Here is a 14,869-nt window from a genome sequence, read left to right on the forward strand (position 1 = left end):
AAGTAGTGAACCTTTTTTTAATGAAGAAAGCTATTTTCAAAGTAATAGTTTGCTGCATGCAGTTGACACCAGAGGTCGTTCATACGAAGTAAAAAATGGTTGCATAATGGAGAAGGAGATAATGGTTCCAAGAGATGAGGTACAAGTGATGGCAGATGAGGCAATGGGGAGACGTCCTAAAGCCCCAGTGTACACTTGGAATTGTAGTAGTATTTGCACTGTGCGTCAGGAATCTATTGACAAATTTCGAGAGTTTCTAAGAGAATATAGTAAAAAAAGTATAAAACAGAAGATTAAGGTGCTTCAAAGTCTGGATCCATGCAGAGTGAGAGAGAATACTGGTTTGCAGGGTCATTCTCTGGCTTGTCTATCTAGAAAAGTGTGCAATAGTGTTTTCCATCATTTTAGGATGCTGGCTGTTCATCATACTGAAATGAGAAAGTTTGTGAGACGGTTGTATTTTGCTAAAAGTCCAGCAATAAAGTTAGATGAATTGAATAGGGCTCTGTTCCGAGGAACGGTATCAGATGTAGAGAAGGTTGTTGATGAAATTCAGTTTTGTTACTTTGGTCCTGAACAAAACAGTGCAGAGAAGGACACACTAAATGAGGAAGAAGTGGAAGAGAATGTACAACCATTTGTAAGTAAGACATTTAATGATCACATAACAAAATTTGAAAAAATCTCTAATGAAAGACCAAATATTACTTGTATTTGTTGCCGCAGAACTCATTATAGAAAACAAACCAGGTATGTTGATCTGTACAGAAAGAGTGAAAATGAAGATAATTATAAGTGGAAGGATTTTGCCACATATATATTTCTTGAAAATTGTTTTGAATTGGGTGAAGTTCAGCGTATTTGTAAATACTGTTACAACAAGTTAGAGGAAAATAGAATGCCGACCAGAGCTGTACATAATAATTTAGAATTGGATGCTATTCCTGCTGAACTTTCTGAATTAAATACTTATGAGTCTATACTCATTCAATGTGTTCATCCGTTCCAGACCATAGTACGTATGGAGCCCAAAACTGGTAAATTACCTCCTTCTGATTTACTGAGAGGTTTAAAAGGTAGAGTGGTGTATTTGCCCTTGGATTTGAAAAAAAATATGGAAACTATTGATGCGGATACTTTGGAAACTGAACCATTAGTTATTCTGGTTAATGGTGTACCTACAAAGAATAAGAAGATTTGGCAGGAGCTGGTAGATGTGCGGAAAGTACAAAGAGCAAATTTGTATTTGAAAAGGAATAACAAATGGTATGAATCAATTTATATAGAAGAAGAAGAAGAAGAAGATTTACAAGAAGACACAGAAACACCAACTGGACAAATTGAAAAAGTGGACAAGTCAAAGGAAGAAGAAATTTATGAACATTTTAGCATACATCCTCTTCATTCAAAAGAAGTTATGGGAGACAATAGTGATCTCTTTCAGATGAAGAAAGCAAAAGGAACTCCCGTGAGTGTATGGGAGGAGAGCTTGGAAGCTCGATGATTTCCCCAGCTGTTTTCTAAAGGAAAAGGAGGACGATACGATGAACGTCCAGAACAGATTCCAGCTTCTGAGTATCGGACTACAAGACTATATGCTGAAGATCCCAGATTTCGACAAAGTATTCCTTATTTGTTCCATCTTTTATTTGAAAGCGACTTGTCTGCACTGTCTTATGCAGTAAATCACATTTTAAAAAGTGGAGTACATTTACAAAATGTGTCTGCTAAGGATTTTATGGAGAAAGTGCAGCACCGAGATGATCATTTGGAAACACAACTGATCAATCTGATGGCTTGTCAGCGTGGGACAAATGAATATTGGTACCGACGCCATGGTGAATTAAAATGCATGTTACGGAATTTAGGAACTCCAACATGGTTCCTTACCCTAAGCTGTGCCGAGTACGCTTGGGATGATTTACTGGATTTTCTACGAGAGGCAAATTCAAACATTAAAAACATCGAATACAAGACAGCAGGAGAACTGTGCTCATTGGATCCGGTTAATGTTTGCAGATATTTCAATCATAGATTTGAGGCTATGATGTCCTTCATCTGCAATAAAAAAAATCCACCTCTTGGAGAAGTAGTGGATTTCTTTTGGAGAAAAGAGTACCAGGCAAGAGGTGCTCCTCATATTCATATGCTGTTGTGGATCAAGGATGCCCCAAAGTTTGGAACAGATACTGATGAAGCAGTGTTATCTTACATTGAAGAATATGCAACATGTGCTATACCAAAAAGCACAGAAGAGAAAAAGTTAAAGGAGCAAGTTTTACGTTTCCAAAGTCATCGGTGTGGAAAATACTGTCGACGGAAATACAAGAGCAAAGAAAAATACTACACTAAATGTCGATTTGGATTTCCTAGACCTGTTCTTTCAAATGGAAGAGTTAACAGTTTTATGTCAGCTGTGAGACATACTATCACAAGAAAATCACCTAAGAATACCTACAACCTTAAAAGAAAAGAAGAATCAAAAAATATAAATGACTACAACCCAGTCATTTTATCCATGTGGAACGCTAACATGGATATACAGTATGTAGCTGACAATTCCATTGCTGTTGCTCGATATGTAACGTCTTACATTACGAAATCAGAAAAAACAGAATTGAAGGAAATGTGGGAAGAGATTTCTCACGAGAAGACTGTCAGTAAGAAGCTGTACAGTTTCAGTTTGAAGATGTTATCGCATCGAGAAATTGGATCCTACGAATGTTCAGATAGGTTATCTTCTGCAAGTCTCTACTCGAAGTCAAGAAGAATAATTTGGGCAAGTTTAGGCCTTGCAGCAATGAGAAATCGGGTACTGAAATCTGTAGGAGAAATTGAATATTTGGCCGAGAATGACCCAGAAAGTACAGATATTTTGAAATCAAACATGTTGGACACTTATTATCCCAAGAGAAGTCATCATCTGGAGAACATGTGTCTCTATGAAGTGCTGCAGAACTACATTTATTCACGGAAAGCCGCAGAAGACATCAACAATGGAAAATATAAAGTCGTTGGTGAAGAAGGATGTTTGGTGAAGCAAACAAAAGGAAGTTTGATAAATCACCGGAAGCTGAGTTGTGACACTACTGACAAGAAGGAATTTTACTACTTGGCTCTTTTACAGTTGTTTAAACCATGGCGTACAGAGGATGAACTACTGGGAGAATTTCAAAGCTATGAAGATTCTTTTAATGCTTGCAAAGACAACATACAATGCAGTACATTCTCAACTTATCTGCAAATGTTAAATGAAGAAATTGAACAGGAAACTACAATTGCAGCAGAAATAGCTAGAGACAGTTCTCAGGACAGCCAAAGTTCAGGAACACTCAGTCAAGATCCCCTAGGACAACCAATCGTTGAAAATGAAGCATCAATAGCCATGAATGAAGTGGAAACGGCTATGAATCAAGCTCAAGAAGAATTTATAGACTTAGAAAATTTGGAAAGACAACTGAATCAAGAGCAGCAACAAATTTATGAAGAGATCAAAAACAAAATTGATCACGGATTTCTACATGGAAAAAAAGAGTGCTCATGCACATCATTTCATCCAATCAGGATGTATGTAAGTGGACAAGCTGGAACTGGAAAAAGTTTCCTAATAAAAGTCATCAGAAGCTACCTACAGCAAAAAACGGATTCTACTTTGTCTTGTGTGGTTACTGCTCCAACTGGGTTAGCAGCATATAACATAAAAGGAATCACTTTACATCGTTTGCTAATGTTACCAGTGGAGCATGAGAACAAAATACAATACAACAAGCTAACTGGAGAAGCATCCTTGGAAGTTTCAAGAGTATTGAAGAAGATGCAAGTTCTCATTATTGATGAGGTGAGCATGGTATCAAACTTAATGCTTGCCTTTGTGCATTTAAGAATGCAGCAAATTTTGAAGACAGACTATGACATGTTATTTGGTGGAAAACACGTCATAGTTTTGGGAGATCTTCTGCAGCTTACTCCAGTTAAAGGACAACCAGTATTTAATACTGTCACACATGAAGACACGAAGAAGTCATTGGGAAGCATCGGAAATACAAATATTTGGTCCTTCTTTGAGTACAAGGAACTTACTACTAATATGAGGCAAGCAAGCGATGAAGAATATGGAAGTATTCTGAAAGATATCAGAATTGGACTACTCACAGAAGTTGGCAAAAAATCATTACAGAGTCGGCTGCTACATAATTTATTTCCAAAGGAAGAAATAGTTGCAGAGAAAATATACAAGAATATTGCAGAAAACAAAAGTGTCATCTGCTTAATGCCAACTCTACGTGAATGCTCAATATTTAATGAGGAGCTTTTGAAATTGGAAAAGGAAGAGATCAGGAAATTGGAAGCAGTGGACAAAATTGAGGATGGAAGAATTACTGTCACAGTAACAGGAAAACTGAAAAATAAATTGGACTCACTAGAGAAGAACATCTCCAAAACAGCTGGATTAGAAAAAAATCTATATGTTTGCATGAACTGTAGAGTATTTTTAAGAAGAAATTTGGATGTTGAAAAAGGTTTAGTTAATGGAGCTATGGGAAGAGTTGTGGGTTTTATTAATTATCAGAAAAAAGAAGGAATTGAATGTTTAAAAATAAAATTTGATCAGATAGAAGAAGTTAAAGATATTTGTCGTTGTACAGTTCGTTTCATGCTTGTGAAAGACTTATATGTACGTAGGAAGCAGTTTCCGTTTTCTCTAGCATATGCTGTAACTATTCACAAGTCTCAAGGATTGACTGTAGATTGTGCTTTTGTGAACATTGGTTCAACTGTGTTCAAAGAAGGTATGGCATATGTTGCTTTGTCACGAGTGAAAACATTATCAGGTTTATTCATGATAGACTTTGATGATTCAAAAATTAGTGCTGATACAAACTGTGTAAAGGAGTATAATAGATTAAGAAGAAGCTATGCTCCTCATTTAGGTCAGTATCCTGTGTTGGAGAAACGTGTAGTTTCTCGTAAAAGAAAAAATGAGAATATCTGTAATGAAGATGTAGAGAAGAGGAAAAAAAAGAGGAGTGATGTAATTGCAAGCAAAAAGAAAAAGGAAAATGAAGAACAGGTTGTAGGATGTCATTTTGAAAATAGCTCTGGTGTCAACTGCTACGCAAATGTAGTGCTGAATGTTGCATTTTATCTGGAAAGTTTGCAAGAGCAGATAATAGTAAATCAGGGAAAAAGATTCTGTTCAGAGCTGAGTCTCCTTTTTCAAAAGCTGAGTAAAGATAAAACTCAAATAGAAAGTGCTACTGAAATTAGAAAACTTTTAGATATATGTTCAGGACGAACACAGTTTTCTCAAAATGAACAGCAAGATGCACACAAATTTTTGATGTATTTTCTTCAGGTAGTGGAAGAAGAAGGAGTTCCCATTGAAATTTTTTTTGGTCTCTCTTATAAGTGGGAACATAGTTGTGAAAATTGTTATAATATATGTGGCTCTAATGTTGATAATGAAAGGTTTATTTATTTGACATTGCCAGAGAGTAAAACAGTCACTTTTGCAAAATTAGTTAAAGATGCTAATCATAGCATGAAATGTGGTGAGTGTAAATCTGACATGTTTTCAACATTAATTTTAAAGGAATACGGACAGTATGTAATTTTAATGATGCAACGATGTAGAGCTGATGGTTCAAAATTGGATACTTTAATAAAGAAGTTTACAGGACAGCAATTATCAATTTCAGGAAAAACTTTTGTAACTGTTGCAATAATTTTCCATGATGGACCTACTGTTACTTCTGGACATTACACAGTTTATCTTAAATGTGAAAAAGGCTGGACACTGTGTAATGATTCCCAATTGATTTTCAAACAACGTTTGCCTTTTGATTTAGCAAATTCCTATCTAATCTTTCTGAAACCTAAATTTTAGAGAGATTTGGCAAGATCTGGACAAAATAATTTTACCATTTTACTGGATTACCATTGCAATTTTGTAAAAAAAAGATTTTTTAAATTATCATTTGGCCTAATGGAAAGATAACCAATTGTAATGTGGACTTTTTTAATTTTTAATGAAACTTTCAAAAACCAATAATTTAGAGATAATCGGTAACATCTGCACAATTTAAATTTTGGAATGTTATTGGACTGCCATTGGAAATTTTTTCAAAAATGATTTAAAAAATTACTATTTGGCCATGTGGAAAAGTAACCAATTCTATTGTGGACTTAATAAATTATTCAAAAAATTTTGTGAACCAAAATGTTACAGAGAATCGGTGAGATCTGGACAAATTAAACTTTAGAATTTTATTGGATTACCGTTGGAAATTTATTCCAAAAAAAATTATAAAATTACTATTTGGCCTAAAGGAAATGGAATCAGATGTATTGTGGAGTTATTTGAGATATAATATTGTGATTATACTTCTGAAACAAACATATCAGACGGTATTTTAAAGAAATAAGTATTGGTATTAGATGATATTTTTTTAGATAATTATGCATTTCTATAATGTTAAGTTTAAGTAAAAAGAGATTCTGGGCTTTTTTAATACAATCTTTGTGATTGTTATTTTTTTTTTGCCCGCTGTAAAATGATGAATGCAATTGCTTTCACAATTTATAGTGAAATGCAATATATTCTGAAAACAGCAAAAATAAGGCAAAAATATTTTTTGAAAAATATGTAAATATGTGTACTGTATTATATAATGTTTTAAAAATATTAATACTTTTTTCTTTTTTTTCAGATTGATATAGAAAATTTTCGAAAACTAGAACCATTTTTAAAGCTATTTTTAAAAAAAACAAATGAATAAATATTTTTTTGAGTGGGTATGGTAAGTCAATAATAATAATTGTAGTCTCTCAAGGACCTTGTAATGTGATAATTGATTTTTAGTGTTTTTTTTTAAAAAAAATAAAAAAAGTTTTTAAAAACATATGTAAAAAAAAGATGAAAGATAAGGTTGGCTCTTAAAAGAACCGTTGTGTTCATGCAGGGACAGAGGAAAGAAAGAATGGGAAAATTATTCAAAGCGACAAGTGTGCTGATCTATTTTGTTGTTCACTAGGGAAACACTGGTCTCCCTATGGCAAATTAGATCTTGACAAAAGGCGCATCGAATATCAACCCTCCGAAATCGAGGGTTCATTTCCAGAGGGCCAGCAAAAGGAGATGCTCCCCCCACAGATGAAGGGCTCACCTGACCTGCAGAAGAAGGAGTCAGCTCTGCAGATGATGGTCCAGGCTGAGCTGCTGTGGATGTACTTGCTTGTCTTTCTGAAGAGTTACCTCCAAAAAGATGACCATGTGTCCTTCTGTGTACATCCTTGAGGTGTCTCTTCATGGTATGATTCCCAAAGGAATACTTCCTGTCAGGATTACCTCTTGAAAGTACACGCTGACACAGCTTGCAAGTTACTAAGGGTGCATTCACCTTTTGCTGGCCTTCAGGAAAAGTAAAATAATCCCATACATAAGAGGGCTTTTGTTTCCTCGCTCTCTGCCTCAAAACAGTGCTGCTAGTGCTAGCCTCACTCTCAGAAGAGCTCTGCTGTTCTGCCATCGTATCACAAAGACAACCCAGCTCCTTCTCCTAAGGGATCACAAGCAGAAATGAGAGAAATGGGTGTGGTGTAGGAGAGTTCTAGAACTGAAAGTAGTTTCAACCAATCAAAAGTTGTGTTTCATGATCACATGACCTACCGTACGCTTACGGTGCGCTTACGGTACGCTTACGGCAAAAGTGCGCATGCGCGTAAAAAAGACACGCGCTTGCGCGCATGCGCATAACAGACACTACCCGACACTTCCGCGTAATGTGCGTGTGTAGCGTACGCGCGCACGCGTCCCACGCGGAGTACACGCGGCTACGCAAATTGCGTAACTATACGCAAGCAGCGTAGAAAAATTACGGGCGTTGCGTAAACCGTACGCTTACCGTAAGCTTACGGTACGCGTACTAAAAAAATAATAAAAAAAAATAAAAAAAGTACTGCAAATAAATTTTACATGTTTAGTTTAAAAAATATATTTAAAAAAAACATATTAAAGAATTTTAAAAATTTAACCATAGTCTTAATAAAAGGTAAGAAAAATAAAATAAAAATATGTTAAAAAAAATAGAAGAAAAAAAAAACAATTAGCATTTAAAAAACCTTGCAAATTCACTGAAAAAACCATGGGTTTCACACACGTTATAGTTAGGAATTAGCATTTAAAAAACCTTAGAAATTCAGTGAAAAAACCATAGGTTTCACACACGTTATAGTTAGGAATTAGCATTTAAAAAACCTTAGAAATTCAGTGAAAAAACCATAGGTTTCACACATGTTATAGTTAGCTGGACATTTTACTCGTAAAAAACCAATGAAATTCCCCCGTTATAGTTAGTTCAGCTAACTATAACTCGCGCGCCCGCAATGCACTGCTGATGACGTCACATATTACATCACTCATGACATGGTCAGTGACATCACTCATGACATCACTGATGACATCTCAAATGACATCACTGATGACCTCACTGATGACATCATCCTTGTGATAGAGTGGCAGACCTCCTCTTCCCCTAATAAAACCTTTGATACACACAATCAAAAATAGAGACTAAAATTTACAAAACAATGGACATACCAATAACAGTTACAACAACCTCTTCAGTAATTCTAAGATCCACATACACATCCACTCATTCACCAACAGTCCAATACAGTCACTCATACATGTACTCACTTATCATATGTACTCATACACCTATACATCCTATTACACAACGCCACTCATCCATAGAGCTACTCACACACATAGTCACTCATGCCAATAAAGAATCAAACATCCATTTACTTGCATATACAGTTAAACACACACCACCACACTTACTTCTACGGAAACTTACACATACTTAGTCTTTTTAACAATCACTTATAGAAACACATACTTATTCATACAGGAACTCTTTCAATCTCTCACTCTCACATATACTCACATATATAAACCAATAGTCACATATACTAGTTTTAAACATATGTAGTTACTCATAAAGACACTATTGAGACAGTCATTCACTCACTAACACACCCATACACACACTCATCCACCCATGCAGTCCTGCACACATGCTCTGTTCAACACATACAAACAGTGAGTCACTCATTCATGCACCTATGCACTACGTCATACCCCCCACCGAACCATGCAGACACTCATACTGATACTCAAAAAACCAACTAATAACCTATATAGACACCCATGTAGCTACTCTCCAACCCATGCAGCCACTTATACACAAAGTGAGAGACTGATACAGATATTTATATATTTAAACATTACTCACTAAGCCATGTATTCACTATGATACACTTAATCAGTCAGTTACACAATCAATTTTTCAAAAAGAAATCATCCATTTAGACAGTAATATACCCATTTATTCTTCCATCGACCTTGAGATATACATATATAAAACATATTTAATTTTCAGAAAAACACACATTCACTGGATGATGTCATCAGTGATGTCATTTGAGATGTCATCAGTGATGTCATGAGTGATGTCACTGACCATGTCAGGAGTGATGTAATATGTGACGTCATCAGCAGTGCATTGCGGGCGCGCGAGTTATAGTTAGCTGAACTAACTATAACGGGGGAATTTCATTGGTTTTTTACGAGTAAAATGTCCAGCTAACATGTGTGAAACCTATGGTTTTTTCACTGAATTTCTAAGGTTTTTTAAATGCTAATTCCTAACTATAACGTGTGTGAAACCTATGGTTTTTTCACTGAATTTCTAAGGTTTTTTAAATGCTAATTCCTAACTATAACGTGTGTGAAACCCATGGTTTTTTCAGTGAATATATATATGTATATACACACATATATATACACATATATATACATGAACTCACATATATACATTATATATATGTGTACAAATATATACATATATATTGGTCAGATTTAATGTCTTTATGTTGTAATGAAGTTCTAAATTAATTTGATGTTAAATTAAATGTAGTTAACTTATAAGTTATAATAAGTTTCACTTGTATAACATTTAAAGTAATCAAAATTTAAAACATAGGAATATTTTTTAATTTTAACTATGAATTAATTTTAGTATTTAAAAAAAATATGTATAGGTATTTTATGTTAAGGGAGGAGTTATTTAAAAACAAAAATGTTAAATTGTTTTTAAGGGTTTTGGATTGATTTTGTGGGAATGATTCTTTAGGGTTCAGGGATGGCAAAGTTCAGAGGTAATATTAAGGTTTTTTTGGGGTTAAGGGGTAGCTAGTGTTTAGGGTTAGTACTTTTTTTAGGATTCAGGGATGATTTATTTAAGCAGTGGTAAGAAGATTTTAAGGTTCACGGACGGGAAGTGTTTTGGAGTAGTAAGGGATTTTTTGCATTGAGGATGGATAGTATTCAAGGGTAGTAAATAGTTATTAGGATTAAGGGAAGTGTTGTCTTTAGCGGTGTAATGAGCTTTTAGGCTTCAGGGATAGATAGTGGTTTGGGGTAGTTAGGACCTTTCAAGGAGCAGAGTTGTGTAGAGTTTATGGTTTGTAAGGAGATTTTAGGGTTTAGTGATGGCAGCATTTAGGGGAAGGTAGACCTTTTAGGGTACTGGAATGAGTAGCACTTGGCCAGCTCCCAACCCCTAAAACCGAAGTCAAGAATCTTGGAGTATGGCTTGACCCCAACTTGACATATGAAAATCAAATCTGAAAAATAACAGGCAAATGTTTCGGAACGCTGAAAACCCTACGGAAAGTCATTGACCTGCTACCGGTTCAAGCCAGAAGAACTATAATACATGCAGTGCTCACCTCTCAGATTGACTACGGCAGTGTTCTATACCTAGGTGTAGCTAAAAAAAGGCTGATGAAGCTGCAACCATCTAAAACGCAGCTGCCCGGCTAGTGCTGAATCTACCTAGAAGATCATCCAACACAAAGACCCTGGCCAAATTGCATTGGTTGCCTGTGGGCAAGAGATTCCTGTTTAAGGCAAAGTGCTTCTGCCATCGTATACTAGCAAATAAAGGCCCAAGTTATCTACAAGACATGATTACACCTTACACCCCCAATAGAAGCCTATGATCTGAAGGAAAATCATTGGTAATAGTACCCAGATTTAGGAAGGCCAGGCTAGGAGGCTGCTCTTTCAAATACCTGGCAGCAAAACATTGGAATTCACTACCAATGGATTTGAGGAAAGAGCCATGTGAAGCTGCCTTTAGGAAAAGGCTGAAAACTTGCTTTTTCCCACCTATAAACCAGAATAGACCTTGAAACATGACAGCTAGGGCTCACCTACCTATCTCTTGTCATTTCTGAGATTCTGCTCAGCGTGGGGACACACTCTACAAATGCTGATGATGATGATGAGTACAAAGTTGCATTTTATTACATAAAATACATTTAATACAAATTAATTTACATTTTAAATAGTTTCAGTTTTTATGTAATATTGTACTTTTATGATTTTAACAGTTTTATATTGAATAAAGTTTATACTGACTGAAATAATGTTAGAATTGTTTTTTAACAAAATTATTACTAAATTAAGTTCATAACAGTCATTTGTTTAAATTAAATATATATGTGTGTGTGTGTGTGTGTAAATATATATATAGAAAGATAGATCAATAGATATAGATAGATAAATAGATAGATAGATAAATAAATAGATAATATACGTAAAAAGTTTAGAAATAATATTTACCAACATACCTGCAAAGTAAAGGTACTCCTGATGTACCTACTGCGATGTAATGACTCCTGATTGAAAAGTATGAACCGTGACAATCTACATTTGTGTACGTTTATACGGTGAAGTAAACACCATTACAAAGTCATTTAGGAGTACATGAAGTAGTACGTCTTTAGTACTGATTCATGTACTCTTAAATGGCTTGTGGTTTGGCTCCAAAGTATCTAACATAAGAATAGAATTGAAATATTCAGGGAATATTCATTAACAGTTAATACAAATTGAAAGGACTGTGCCCTCTTAATTTACTAATAAAGATGTGTAAATGTTAGGGCTGACTCACAAAGGCATTTGTACATGAAGTAGTACTCCTGCAAGCTACTTCATGTACTCATAAATGCCTTTACAAATCGGCTCCTTTGCTTTTAAAGGGAATTGCTAGAAAGAAAGTGAACACGAGCTGTACAACAGATAGAGTTTCAAGTGATGCTGGCATGGAGAAAGTAGAGAGAACATCTTTCGAAGAGAGTTTATAAAAATACTGAAGAGTTCAGATTAGCAATTAAACATTCCAGGACATCTTCAGTGAATTTTAAGATATAAAAAGATATAGGTCATGGACTAAAATGTTATCAAGGACAACTGAAGCTAATTGTTTGTAAAAGAAGAGCTGTTGTTTAATGGTGTAGGGGTCCTGCTGATGCAAAGGCTGCAAAGTATTAAAAAAAATATGTAAACATTCCCTGCAATAGTATTTTACTGAAACACACATCCCTGCAAAACCTCAACATTTTTGTTTTTAATGGGAACATTTCCTCTCCCCAAAAAAGTTTGTCAGAAATGTTATTTCAATACTTTTTTTGAAAACATCAGAGCATGAGAAAAGTGTGACGTTTAAAATGTGCATACCTCTGTGCACAACTGAAGCTTGCATGACCATTACAAAATGATGGGATTGATGCAGTGATTTTATCATCCTTTGCAGCTTTAATGTAGCAACAAAAGGCCATCATATCAATGATTTGATCTGACACAAAAACAGATAGTTCAGACCAAAGATGACACTATTGATTTCAAAATCAAACTCTTGAAGAAGTGTGATGTTATGCGCGCTCTGCACCAACCCGCAAACATTTTGTCATTTAGTCATTGGATGTCAAGCAAAGTTTTTTTGTTATCACATAGCAAAGGCTGGTAAAAAAAACAGTCAAAGAACGTGATGAAGGCTGCTGGTGAAACTTGCGGAGGATACTCACATGCTTTTGGACAACAGCAGGTATCAGGGCAGCATGGACAGCGGACGTAGCAGCAGCAGCTATGGGGGCAGCACTGGCACCAGCATACGCCAACCATGACAAAGAAGAAGACTGTACCCAGGATCACGAGGCAGACAAACGCCCATTCTAAAAACCAAAAGTCCAAACAATGAACAACCAGCATGCATTCTTAAGAAACATTTGTTGACAGTACTTTGAGAAAACAAGCTTTGACAATTTGAGAACCCATTAATCCTACCACAAAAATGTTTTGAGTTGCCCATGACAGGATTCAGGTTAGTCAATCATGATTTTTTTTTATTTTACTTTTAATGGCACTTTGTTATTTCAAAGAAAAATATAATTAGTAGTAAACAGTTTAACACTTAATCATTCAGTCTGTGGGAGAATGGAATAGCATAACAGAGAACAGATGGTTCTATTTCAGTCTATAATCAAGAGACAGTTCACTTCACTTGGTACAGCTTGCTGGAAATCTCTGGGCAGAACCTAGATTTCCTTTACAACCTCAGCATTCACATTAACTCCAGGCCATTTCACATCATGAGAACCTCAGGCTAAAACAGAGGATGCGCTCATTACCTCTGACAGCATAGTAATTATAGTGCAATATGTCTAAAGTCTTAAATGAATTTCCTGTTCAATGAGCAGCATTGTTGCCTGTAAGGAACGGAAAAGAGTGGTAAAAATACCTGCATCATTCATCTCGGTCTGGGACAGCATGAGCATGAGTCCCCATTCCAACGGTTTCATTGATTGGTTGACTTTATTTATACTTTTCTCTACAGTGCCTGCTATTGTACGGCTACACAAGGTACGGCCTTACTGATGCATTGCTAGACTGTGAACAATAAACCCATTAGCTCCTGCCGAGTGTGAAGAATAGAAGCCCATTAGTGCTGGCAGTATTGAATTTTTCTTCAAAAACCTGGTCTGGAATCTAACCGTCTGGCCCTGTGGTGTGCATTCTAAGAAATTCAATGCATTTTTATACAATAGGCAGTTCATCTTCAGATAACAATTGAGGAAGTCATGTCTTCAATTTTATCAAATGATGACCCTTCATTTGTGGTAGAAGACACAATCGATGCCTGAGCAGTGGGGCGAAAAACATTTGCATCAAGAACAACAGTGTTGTATGTACCTGAAGTCGCCCTCCATTAGAATAGGCCACTTCTGAAGTCTGCGTTGTAATCCAAGAAGGTCAAGCCACCTAGGCACAGACTGTTACACCGGCTACCTAAATAGTGCACAGCTTTCGTCAACCAGAGCACATACTGTACACGCTGTACATTTTTGTCATGAAAGTTTGCGTGTATCGGATTTTGTTTGTGAGTGTGTCTGCGTACACACCAACACATACAAAGAATGTGAGCCCAACCCCAAGAGAAAACAAATCAATAGTGGTGCTTGTGCATATTATGGTCTGCCACACAGGGAGTCTCATTGTAATTACAATATGTTAGCACTATTCAATGCCACAGAATACAAGCATTCACTGTGTCCTTATAATTCACAACCAGAACAAGACAAGAATTAAGGTTTGCAATTTGCTGCTTTTAGGTTGTACCAAACTCTGGCATTAAAAGGATTATTGAAAAAACAAGGAGCGTAATGACAATTGGTAGCAAAGTCCTTTATAGGTTACAATGAAAGGAAAAAAATGCAGGGGATAGATGGAATACATAATAGGGAAAATACTGTTGGGATGGAAAAATACCTTGCATGGTGATGGACATGCCCTGGGTGCCCCAGCTGTACTGATGTCTGGATCCCTAATGTTAAGTTTTGTTGACAAAGGCCTGTCTCACGATTGAGGTAATTTTGGAACAGGAGGGGCACCCAAAGCGCTATCCTCATAGTGGTGAAAGGCTACTGCCTTTACCAGAAGTTAAGCAGCATGAGAGCA

At 35.9% G+C, this 14,869-nt stretch overlaps 1 protein-coding gene across 6 annotated transcripts in view; it reads right to left on the reverse strand.

Annotated features, from left to right (window-relative positions):
- Positions 1-14,869, reverse strand: part of ILDR2 (immunoglobulin like domain containing receptor 2) — an 878,816-nt gene that overhangs the window by 112,571 nt on the left and 751,376 nt on the right. For all 6 annotated transcript variants that reach the window (XR_014967628.1, XM_085621104.1, XM_085621106.1 and 3 more), the window contains one exon: positions 12,940-13,086. Coding sequence is in view for 5 of the 6 variants with exons in the window: in XM_085621104.1 (XP_085477230.1) it covers positions 12,940-13,086 (147 nt within the window). In the remaining variant the exon portion in view is untranslated. The remainder of the gene's footprint in view (positions 1-12,939; positions 13,087-14,869) is intronic.

Source organism: Triturus cristatus, chromosome 8 (genome assembly GCF_964204655.1).
Source record: "Triturus cristatus chromosome 8, aTriCri1.1, whole genome shotgun sequence".
Classification (NCBI taxonomy): Eukaryota; Metazoa; Chordata; class Amphibia; order Caudata; family Salamandridae; genus Triturus; species Triturus cristatus.